This window comes from Vombatus ursinus, unplaced genomic scaffold, assembly GCF_900497805.2.
Source record: "Vombatus ursinus unplaced genomic scaffold, bare-nosed wombat genome assembly UNPS02014798.1, whole genome shotgun sequence".
NCBI classification, from domain to species: domain Eukaryota; kingdom Metazoa; phylum Chordata; class Mammalia; order Diprotodontia; family Vombatidae; genus Vombatus; species Vombatus ursinus.
The window spans coordinates 80,863,313-80,875,818 of record NW_020954576.1 but is presented as its reverse complement, the minus strand read 5'-3'; the positions used below and the strand labels follow the sequence as shown (position 1 = coordinate 80,875,818).

General features: G+C 39.2%; 1 protein-coding gene across 1 annotated transcript in view; it reads left to right on the top strand.

Moving 5' to 3' along the window:
- LOC114049472 (dynein heavy chain 14, axonemal-like) overlaps positions 1–12,506 on the top strand; it is a 343,809-nt gene that overhangs the window by 237,874 nt on the left and 93,429 nt on the right. Inside the window, exons 58-63 of the mRNA XM_027870712.1 lie at positions 1,321–1,502; positions 5,819–5,927; positions 6,219–6,344; positions 7,745–7,839; positions 9,044–9,203; positions 11,940–12,071. Coding sequence (XP_027726513.1) covers positions 1,321–1,502; positions 5,819–5,927; positions 6,219–6,344; positions 7,745–7,839; positions 9,044–9,203; positions 11,940–12,071 — 804 coding nt within the window. The remainder of the gene's footprint in view (positions 1–1,320; positions 1,503–5,818; positions 5,928–6,218; positions 6,345–7,744; positions 7,840–9,043; positions 9,204–11,939; positions 12,072–12,506) is intronic.

The window sequence follows — 12,506 nt, the reverse complement described above, 5'->3', positions numbered from 1 at the left end:
CCCCCCTTCCCTATCTGTGCCTTTCTGCATAGCCTCAAGGGTCAGGCTGTTGTTATTTTCTGTGTTGTACTCTTTTGTCAATGACTATTAAGATATGCAAACAGATTGGAGGCAAGACAGGATTGTAAAATGATGAGAATGTCACAAGCTACCCATGCAAAGAGGCTTACTTTGTTCATACCACACAATGAGTAGGCAAGAAACTAGAATGGGGAGAGGGACAGGCCACCAAGTGACAGCTAAAGGAAGAGAGGAGGAGTTAAGATAATTCAGTAGCATGTGGAGACCCTTACAGATGCACAGGGTGCCATCTCACTTGAGTATGACACAGAACCTGGGGAACGAATGAGAGAACTATTCCCTGAAATATCCAAGTGCAGATGGACCAAGAATAGAGACTGGAGGGGAATGAAAAGATAGTATAGACATCATAGGCTAACACAGAAAAACATTGGCCACATCCACAGAGGGATCTAGGACCAAGGATAAAACAAGACTGACCTCCCAACCTGGACAAAGCAGGAGTCTATTCCTGTACCTGTGTTTGCCTATCTTTATCGGGTATGTCCTACCTGGAAGTCCTTCAATGCCTCATTGTGACTGAGAGATAACTCTGGGTTCCCAAACACTTTGCCAGCAAAGCATATCCTTTGACAAAATTTAAGAGATTTCCAAGACTGGTCCAGCGATGGACTGTAGATCTCTCGTCTAAGGACCAACCTAACTAAATACAAAAAAATTTCATCACTAATTTGGTCAGTAGATGATGAATTGTTTTTTGACCATGACAACTCATGAAGACTATCTAGCTTGTAAAGCAGTCACAATTTGAGTTAGAGGGAGTAGCCACATCTGTAGAACCCAGAAGATTCCCCTTGATCTTGGAATTTCTAAGTATGGAATTGATGCTTTTATAATTTCTTCTCCCTGTAGTTATTTTGTTGCTTGGGGCTGAGAATTACTACTGGGATGAAACCTAGGAGCTAAGGAGAGGACTACATCCCTGAAACTACCCCCCAAGGAAAACCCCTAAATTCTTAGTTGATATCAATTGAAGAGAAAGGAAAAGCTGTGACTGACATCATACCTTGCTGTGGATTTTTCCCTCTTTCTCATTGCCCCCTCCTCCACCTCCACCACTCAATACACCAATCATCAGATTTTCCAGTTCTATGTATCCCATTCCTTTGGGGTATCCTAGATCAGAGTACTGATAAACTAATTAAAGCAATTAGGAATGCCTCACACATTAAAGATTTCATGAAATGTTCTTTTTCCTCGGTTTCAGTCAGTTATTTTTTCCTAATTATTCTTTTACAGGATTTAATACCTACACTCGCCCAAACATGTGTTCAGTTCCACCGTAGAATTGCTGATATTAATATCAAATTTTGGGAGGAAACTAAAAGACATTATTATATCACTCCAAGTAGCTATCTGCACTTCATAGATACCTTTACACACATCTTGAAATCAAGGGAAAGGAAAATGATGATCAAAAGGTAAGAATTTAAAATCAAAATCAAATTAGAAATACATAATACATCTTTACCCTGGTACTCTAAAAGATTAGGCAAATACTGAGCCCCAAATTTCCTGTCATGGTGGAAAAATAAAGTAGTGTTGTGTAGTGGACTTGGAATCAAGAATCACAAACTGAGAAAGGAAAGAGACCATAAAGGTCAGCTATTTAACAGATAAGGACACTGTAGCCCAGAGAAGGGAAGTGATTTGTCCATGGTCACATGGCTAATCAGTGACATAGATAAGATGTAAAGTCAGGTCCATCAACTCCACAGCTTTCCATTTTGCTATGCTTTTGCCTCAGAAGACCTAAGTTTGGAATCCTGACTTTAATAGACATTAACCATGTGACCGTGGGCAAATTTAGCCTCTCTACACCCCAGTTTCCGAGCCAGTAAATTGAGAGTAATGATACTTATACTACCTACCTACAGAGGTGTAAGCAAAGTAATTTATAAACTGAAAAAGCCTATAAAACATAAGCTATTATTATAAAAACTGATCTCAGAAATTCACAGAGAATGTCTACTAAGATGTGTATAGGAGTTATGATCAGTGTGCATCCATAGAGAGAGATCACCTACCTGGATTGAAATTACAGATCCTTGAAATACTAAATGAGAAAGTATTATAAAGGTACAGATACCTTTTAAAGTTTTACATGAGTCAAGGAAAATGTCCATCACTCACTATATGTTCACAGTATGTTTATCTATGTTCATATGTTCACCCAGCAACTCTGAAGTCAAACATAACATTGTATACATATCCACCAAAGAGAGGAAAAAAAATTTCCTTGCTTAGCACCTAGCAGGTGCTTAAAATATTTTATCATTTTCAAAGCACATTCACATACACATTGCCAAATCCTTTCATAGTCTACCTTCTCACAATCTCTCATATACCTCCCCTTTGATCCACTGACACTGTCCCTCATTACCTCTCACCTGGACTATTACAATAACCTTCTAACTGATCTCTGTGCCACAGATCTCTCCCCACTGCCTGACATCCTCTGTTCAGGTATCAAAGTGATTTTCCTTAAGCCAAGTCTGACCATGTCACCACCTTTCTCAACAAGTTACTGAAATAGCTCCTTGTTATATCCAGGATCAAGAAAATCCTGTCCGACCTTCAGAACTCTTCATAACTTGGCTATTCTTAACTTTCCAGGCATCCCTCCACAAACTCTACAATCCAGCCCCTCTGACCATGCCTTTGTACTAGCTGGCCGTCCTGTATGCCTGGAATGCTCTATCCCCTTACCTCCTCTTAGCTGCTTCCTTCAGGTTGCAAGACAAATTCCACTTTCTGCAGAAGACCTTCTTGGTCTTTCTTTTCTGCTAGCACCTTCTCCTCTCAGTTTACCTTGCATCTCTTGTTTATCTATCTTGTATGTCCCTCATTATTTACACATCATTTTTCCATTAGAAGTTAAGTTCCTTGAGGGCAGGGACTGTTTTTGCCTTTCTTTGAATCCCATAGCTTAGAGTAGTGCCTGGTACATAGCAAGTACCTAATAAATACTTGTTGACCTCACAATGTCTCTGTAAGTTAGGCAAAGGCAGCTATTATTCCCAGGAACCTGAATTTCAAAGAGATTGTATCTTGTCTAAAATCACACAGCTACTGAGTAATGGAACCAGGATTAAAACTACACTTTCTAATTCCTTTTCCAGTGCTATTTACACTACACCATCACCATGCTGCCTAGGGCAGGGATGCCCAGTCTTTTTTGTGAAGAGGAATTGGCCACAAAAGCGATTTACTCACTGTATACCTGGGCAAGTCACTAAACATCTCTAAAACTCGGTTTCTTCATCCATAAAATGAAGATAATCATAGCTACATTTAGCATTGAAACTAGCACAGAGCAAAGGGAATTTTGGCTTAGACAGCCAAAATGGGGACAGGGTGCTTGCTTCCTGGGAAGATTATGTACTTTTGAGGCAGGATATGTTCTTCCTACAGCAACCACCATCCCCAAATTTGAGGGATAAAATATGTACCCCCAGGATCCTATTACCCTTTCCCATGGCCCATCTTAGTCCCTCCAGTACTGTGGGAGGGATGGAACTCTGCACTGCCACCTTCCCCCCCCACCTACACACACACTCATTACTCACCTGGATTTGCTTCAGACAGAGTTTCAGTGGCTCTACTTCATTTCAGACAAATAGTCAAAAGTTTCTGAATGATTTTTAACATCGAATTAGCTTCAATTTTGCAGTATACTGCTAAAGAAAAGCACATCTTAATTTTTGGGAATGGTAGCTTGGTGACTCAGTAGATAGAGTTCTGGGTCTGGAGTCAAGAAGACTCCTCTTTTTGAGTTCAAATCTGACCTCAGACACTTACTAGCTGTGTGACCCTGGGCAAGTCACTTAACCCTGTTTGTCTCAGTTTCCTCATCTGTAAAATGAGCTGGAGAAGGAAATGGCAAAACCACTCCAGTATCTCTGCCAAGAAAACCCCAAATGGGGCCACAAGGAGTCATGCACAACTGAAACAACTAAACAAACAACAACAAATATTTAGAACTTTCTCCCTTATACATGTATGTATACACTTATCCAGGTACAGAGAGATAGAAGGGAAAAAGAAAAATAGAAAAAGACAGAGACAGAGAGAACAATTTCCCTCTCCTATATTCAAGTTAGCTTTCTAACACATGAAGATTTAAACTTTCACAAACTTCTAATTTAAAGTTGTAAAACACATATGCATCAGGAGATGCATATCCCCAAGCCCAGATGCCTGCACTATGCCACATAGAATAAATATATTCTTTATACAATCATTGAGTTTTAAACAAGAAAAACTCAACTTATTTGGCTAAAGGTGCAGTACTGTGACCCTGAGGTAAATAGAAGCATATTTGGTACCTCTGATGTTCTTAGTTAATTTTTTAATCTGTTTTTCTCCTAACACCTTTGAAATGGAATATAGGAATGCCACTTTTCTTTACTCAAGAAGAAGAAAAAAAGTAACTGACATCTATATTTATACACTTCACACTGATTTGATCATTACAACAACTCTGTAAAGTGCTCAGGGTATTTCAATCCTAATTTTATAGAAGAAGAAACTGAGGCTCAGAGAGGCCCAAGAACAAATAGATTAATATGGAGGCATAGCCAGAATTTGAACTTAGTGCCAATGCCTCTTCTATGCCACAGCTGCCTTTCTTAGTCAAGAAGAAGAAGAAGAAGAAGAAGAAGAAGAAGAAGAAGAAGGAGAAGATGAAGAAGAAAAAGAAGAGAAGAAATAACCTTCTGATAATACCCAGTTGTTATTAGGATCACTCCTCACCCTACCCATTGGAATGTAATTCTAATATTTCTCAGCTCTGGCATCCCTCATCAATACCAAGTAGCACTCTGAATAGAGTACTAGACTCATAATCAAGAATACTGACATTTGAATCCTGCCTCAAACATTTACTGGCTATGTGACTCTGGATAAGTCACTTCATCTTTCTTAGCTTCTGTTTCCTCAGTTATCTAATGAGAAGGCTGAACTCAGCAGCCTCTAAGGTCCCTTACAGCTGTAAACGTATGATCCAATGTCCTTATTGATTTGATTACTTCTCTGGGACTGAACTTAATTTCCAAACTCCTTTGTCCAGTGTACTATATGATATAGCATTTAACAATATTCTGTCTTGTACTATTGATTCATATATATTAACCTCATCTAACCAATTAAGATGCATGCTTCATTATGGTAGAAATCTTATCTTAACACTTCTTCTATCTCCCACAATGCCTCGCATTGTAGCAAACAATTGACAAAGGTTCCCTTTGGCTTAAGCCAGCAGAGAATAGTTCTAATTGAGGAATTTTAAGCATCACTAAATCAAATGGGGGTTTTATTTTGTGGGATAGAACCCTCCCAGTCAATCCTGAAATTGAAACTCATCCTCTCAATAACCACAAACCTCCTGTATCTAATGATGTGCAATTGCACATTTTGCACTTGATAATGTTTTTCTTTCTATATATCATGATATCCTATCTCCCCTGGAGATTATGAACTCCTCACAGGCAGGAGCCGTGTCTTCTGTTTCCATGGAAACACTCCCTAAGCTTGTACTACCATGTGGGGTACACAGTGGGAACTTGAGAAATTTTAGTGACTGATAGTCATCATCTTCAAATTCTGGAGTGTTTCTAAGCTGTATTTCTGATGTAAATGGTTTGAAAATTCAGTGCTGTTTTCTTCCAGTAAATAGGTCAGTCAGAGGACACACAAAAACCCCACTTTACAGCTGTTTGATATTTACCTTTTTCAGGGAACGTTTAAATAACGGCCTCTCAAAGATTCTGGAAGCATCAACACTAGTTTCGAAAATGCATGAAGAGCTTCTCATCCTCGGTTCTCAAATAGAACAAAAAACTAAGGTATACTTGGTTGGAAATAGATGTTAATTATGGGTTTCCTGCAGCTTTAAGACATAAGTCAGGAGTTTGTTTTGGTAGCTTGAGATCTTTATATTATTACAAAATCAATTCCTGTCATCATTCTTCACATATATTATCTGAAGGAAATTTTGCTCTGCATTAATCTTCTCAAGACACAAATGCATCCTGGTTGCTTTGATAAATTTGCAAACTCCTGAAATATTGGAAACTTTGATCTGTTTCAGATGGATTCTAAGAAAAGATATGTAGTTTTAGTTTCTTTTTCTTTAGGAAACAGAGATTCTCATGGAAAAATTACAGAAAGATTCACAAATTGTGCAGCAAGTACAGATCCTTGTAAAAGGGGATGAAGAACTGATGGTTAAGGAAATGCAAATTGTAGAAGAGTATTCTGAGGTAATATTAAATTCCATCAAAATAATTCCACACACCCGTAATGTTCTATATACTGAGCTAAATAGAGTTGGATTCTGCCTCTCAGAACTTGAGTATTACAAACACCTAACAATGGCCAGATCAGTTAACCTCAATAAAATGAAGTGGCTGGACTAAATGTTCTCCAAGGTCTCATCTAACTCTGGAATTCATCATCATCATCATTATTAAAGTTAAATTTATTATGTACTTTAGAAGTAAAGCAAGTTGTAAATACATATTAGAAACCTGCAGCTTCTCATATATATCTCTCTTTTTCTGTTCTATTATTTATATGAAAACACCTATTTTATCTGGTGTTTAAGTTCAGAATAAAAATAATTTAAAAAATAAAAAGTAGAATCTATCCTTCAAGGTTCACCTTAAGTACTCCCTTGCACCAGGAATTACAAAAATTTATAAAGCATAAAAAATTATTCCTTACAATATATGTATCAGGTAGGATAGGAGGAGTATTTTTATTCCCATTTCACAGATAGGTATATTAAAATTCAGAGAAGTTAAATGATATGACACATAGCTCATGTGACCCTTTCAGATCCAGGATTTGCACTGAAGGATATTGATTCTAGAGAGGAGAAAAATTTAAGTGTTCAGGGGGAGAGGTATGGGAGGGGTACCGTTTCTTAAAGTCAGTTTTCTACACCAAGCATTTCTCATTCATATCTTGCCTCCCCTACTATTGAAAAACAAAGACAGTTAAAACCAACCTGGGGATTGTGTCGGTCGATACGACCATTTGTCATCTCTTCCACCCTTATTCTGCACAACCTAGCACTACTACAATAATGTAAGTGTCTTACATGTAGGAAGGCTTAGCAAACATTTGTTAAATTAATGTGTAATCACAAAGATGGAACTATTTAAACTTTAAACATTTCTAGAAAGATTTTCCTCAAAAAGTGTGGCTATTACAGGATTAACCTTAAGTTGTTAGGAAACTTTACTTCTCTAGGAAAACTCATTGTCGAACTTTGAGCTAGTAAATGTTAGAATTTTTCATTTTTTCCTGAGAACTGCTGATGATTTCTGCTCTCTAATTTTATGCTTTCAATGAATAGAAATTTTATCTATAGCCTTCTCTCCCTGTATCTCTTCTCTCCCCTTTTGTTTCTTTCTGTCCTATCTCTTTCTTTTCCCTCTTTTTCTGTCTTTCTCTTTCCCTCTTTTCTTTGCCCTTTTCATTCTCTCCATTATCTGTATATATTGTGTATCTGCAATACACTGCTTAAACTAATAAAGTTATAATGCAAATAAATACAACTAATGATATTCTGTGTTCAGTCGATGAGTATTCTTGTTTGCCATTTATTAACTACAACTAATAGTCACTTATTTTTGGTGTTGCATCCTTACTGTAGAAAACACAAGAAGAGCTAAGTAATGTGATACCAGCTTTTGAAGAGGCAATTACAGCTCTGAATGCCCTAGATAAAACTGACATATCTGAATTAAGGTAATTTTCCAAGTTCGTCATTTACTTTCTAAATTCATTATTTAATTCTTTTAAGTATTCATTGATAGCCCTAAAATAATGACCTTTATGATTTAATATTATTCCAGTTTTCCTCCTACCCCTCTATGCCTAACCATTTTCCTAAGTTTCTTTAAATCAAAAAAGCTAACAATTTTATGTAAGTGAGCATTTTAAAATATGATGCTGTATTCAATTTTAAATGAATATATTTAGATTTAAGTGCCCAAATGGATATAAGGTAGTTGCAGACACAGACTGTCTCATTTTGTTTTTAAAAATGAGTACCTAATGAGTGCCCTAGTGCTTAATGGTGCCCAGCACATAGAGGCATTTAATCAATGCTTATTGATTGACTGATTGCACACCAGACTCTCAATCAATAAACATCTATTTAAGCAAGCCAGGTTTCAAACAAAATTCCCAGGTCCAGTCACTTCAAATCAGCAACTAATGCACCAGATGACAGAGTAATTAAACTTTCAAGTAGATGCCCCTATTCTACCGAAAGCCTTCAGATATAATAGAAAGCCTAGTGGAAAATTCTTTAAATGACCCCAAGTTTCATACGGAAGCAAATGCCTTTGTTTTTTAATACAGAATTCTACCAGTTTTGCTCTATGGGAACAAAACAGAACGTAACAGTGTCTGAAGAATTTGAAATGACTGTCACACAGAGGGCAGTGCAGGGACTCACAGTAGATGGGAGAAGGCTGCAACCTATAACCAAAGACGAACTTAAAATAATAGGAGTGAAAAATATCATCAAGGAAATGTGTGATAGGAATGGAAGAGGAGATGATCACATGGTGACACAGAAGGATGATAGGTGGACAGCCACTGGTCCTCTTCAGATTTCTGGAGAAATCTGCAAAGGTCTCCAGTACATTGGGTGGATGCCTACGGCAATCATATGGGAGGCTATGGACAAGAGTCACAGAGGATGGGTGGCCATAGATAGATGGACGGCAGTCCACATGATTGGAGGGATATTTCAAATGGAAGGAATCTGGGATTCATTTGTGTATTAGAGTATTGGAATGTATGTCATGGTGCTCAGGAGAATGAGAGCTCCTTAGACATAAGGGCTGTGTCATTTTCATCTTCTGTAGCCGCAGAGCCCAGCACACTTGTCATAAAGCAGACACTGAATGTTTTTTGACTTGAGTTGTTGGCTCTGTTACAGAGTGTATACACATCCGCCCCATCTGGTCCTGACGATCATGAATGCGGTCTGTGTCCTTCTGGAAAAGACACCTAACTGGGCAACTGCAAAACTACTCCTTGCAGATCCTGGATTCCTCAAAAAATTGACTAACCTGGACAAGGACAGTATACCTGAAAAGGTAAAGAGTGAAGACCTTGGGAAGGAAGGGATTCAAGAGCTGCATAAATAGCATAGTTCAAAGTTCAAAGCGTATATTTGGCTTAGAAGGCAAAGGTACATGTATCATTGACGTAAATGAAGGTAGAGACTCTACCACATGCAGCCTTCTAGGTCCTTGGGTGTAGGCTTTTGCTTGAGTCCAAGTTTTACAGAACAAATCCTTTTATTAAGTGGATTTGTTCTGTGTAGTTTGGATTCAGTTAAAGGGCCATGCTTGAGGACCTAGAGGGCCACATGTGGCTTCGAGGCCACAGGTCCCCCACCCCTGGGTAACCAAGAAAGTTCTGTGTTCAAACTAGCTAATGGTGTAGGATCATAGGATTTAGAGCGGGAAGGGACCTTAGGTCCAATCCTTTCATTTTACAAATGAGGAAACTGAGGTCCACAGAGGTCAAGTGATTTTCCCAAGGTCACATGATTGAGTGGTAATGCTAGGATTTGAATCCAAGTACTCTTGACTCCAAACGAAGGTACCTTGGAGGCCAGTCAGTGCAATCTCCTCATTTTATAGGTAAGGAAACTGAGGCACAGGAAGCTGAAATGACTTGCCCAGGGTCACGCAGCTAGTAAGTACGTGAGGTGGGATTTGAACCCAGGTCATCTTGACTTCAAATTCAGTCCACTGAGCCACACTGTATCCCCTAAATCATGCTACCTCTTCAAAGTTCTGAACAATCAATTCCTTCAACAGATAAATCCAGAAAAAAAAAATTCATTGAGGCTTTAGGACCTACCTAAATGATAAAAGAAAGTAAAGTTAAACTGGTAAACTCTGAGTAGGGGCAAGATAGTCTTGGTCTATGGCCCAACTTTGGAAAAATTTAGAATAAAGGTGAGATTCACAAATGAAAATGTAGCTAGAGAACTTTGACTAAGGTCAGAGATGTGCTCAGTTGAGGGAGAAATGCCCTAGAATGAAGGAATTGAAAGGGATATTGACAGGGCCTCCTTTAAAAGAGAAGGTGGGGGAGAGGCCACTAGGAAACAGGAGACAGGAGACAGAGCTATACCAGGGAGCATGCGAGGAAACCAGAAGAGATTCACCCTTGTGGAAGAGCCCAACTATCTGGGGACAGAGAGCCTGAGATCAGAGGCCACATCTGATGGGATCTGAGATATGGCCCAGTCTGAAAGTAGGGCAAAAAGCCCCTCAGTCTGACTCCAATTTGTGCCTTCTAATCAAACAGTGGTGGCCCTTTGGGGACCTCACAGAATGTCTTAACACCTGGGATGGTCAGCGACTGAGATTCCCAGCAGTATCAGTACCAATAGTGAGTTGGGAAACAGGCTTACCTAAGATAAGCCCACAAATAGGGGGAGTCTGAAGCAGGGCAAGGTCAGGGAAAGGAGTCAGCCCCTCAGCCCTTGCTGGAAGTCCTTGCACTCCTAGGTTCAACCGCATCTCCAATCCTCGGGACTTTGGCTTTATGTATTGTCTTTTTCAAGGAGAACAAGGTTGATAGTGTGGTGGGCTGCCCTTTGAGGCAAGATGTAGGCATTCCAGGCCCCTGAGTCATGTAGAGGAGATGCCTTGTGCTCCTGTAGGGGAAATAAAATGCTCTGCCAAATTCTCTCTCCACTCTCTCAAAGCACAATCTGTTCAGGGAAAAGAGTAGATGAGGCAGACTTCAGGCAGAAGAGGGTGGAGAAGAGAATCAAACCCCAAATTCCTGCTGGAGGATCAAACCTTCTTGGAGATTCCTTTGTATCCCCATCCCAGAGACCACTTCTTTCCCTGGAAGCTTTGCCTACCTTACTTTCCTCTCACAAACATACATAAACTCTTCAAATCCAGTGACACTAGCCTCTCTCCTCACACACAAAGCTCCATCTCCTGACTCCAGGCATTTTCACTGACTGTCCCCCATGCCTAGAACTCTCTCCCTCCTCATTTCTACTTCTTAGTTCCCTAACCTCCTTCAAGTCTCAACCAAAGTCCCACCTTCTGCAAGAAATCTTTCCTAGACTCCTTAATTTTAGTGCCATCCCTCAAAGACCACCCCCAAATGTTTTCCGTCTGTATCTGTTTGTACATAGTGTTTACATATTGTCTCCTCCATAACATTGTGAGCTCCTTGAAAGCAGGGACTGCCTTTATTTGTATCCTCAGTGTTTAGTCCAGTGTCCAGTACATAATAGGTGCTTAGTTGACTATCAATCAGGCTAGAGAATCATTATTGTACCCAAATAGTAAGTTTGAATTTGGTTTGGTTTTTTTAAGGTTACATGCTCTAGTTGTGTATTCATATGTATGTTTTTAAAAGTATCTTCTCTTGGGGCAGCTAGGTGGTGCAGTGGATAGAGTACCAGCCCTGGAGTCAGGAGGACCTGAGTTCAAATCTGGCCTCAGACACATAATACGCACTAGCTGTGTGACCCTGGGCAAGTCACTTAACCCCATTGCCTAGCCAAAAAAAAAAAAATCTCTTTTTTGGAATTATAGCAAAGCAACTCTAACAAGTAACAGTTAGAACATGATGTAAGTCAAAGCTCTTATTCTTTGTATAGTTTCAGCATAGCACCAGCATCTTTTTGGATTTAGGTATTTGCCAAGAATCTACTCTAAGAGAAAGGATTAAAAGATTCCAATCAATCTCTTTTTTCTATAACAAGATCAATTATTATATGCATATGCAGGAATGATATGTCAAATCCAGAACACTTTTCTCATATAACTTGTCTTTATTCCCTCTAGGCATTTGTAAGACTGAAAAGATATTTAAATTTACCTGATTTCAACCCAACAAAGATTTCTCAAGTGTCTGTTGCCTGTTGCTCCATGTGCCAGTGGGTAATAGCTTTAAATAACTACCATGAAGTACGGAAGGTATGTCTTTTCATTCGTAAAGGACAAGACGTATTGCCATTATTTCTCCAATATGAATGTATTATAGGGATACTTAGGGTTATGATGGACCTAACACCACCGCTTTGTTATTTGAGGTTCAATTTTGGTAGGTTACAAGGATATGCAACAAGGATATAGAAGCCCTTAGCCTCTCTACGTGTGACCCATCTCTTCTCCACATGGAAACTTGTCTGGTCTGCAGGGCAGGATATGGTGTTTCACGTGGTCTTAAGACATCTACTAAAGTGTTTGGGCCCTGACTCCACACAAGTGGGACTTTTTATGCCCCTAGGTCACCAGGAATCGATTAAGTCCCAAGGACAGCTTTGTTAACTTTTAGGAAACACTAACCTCTATACAATAGGATAAAAGATGAGAACCATAGTCCTATCACACTAGGATACTGCAAGAGAT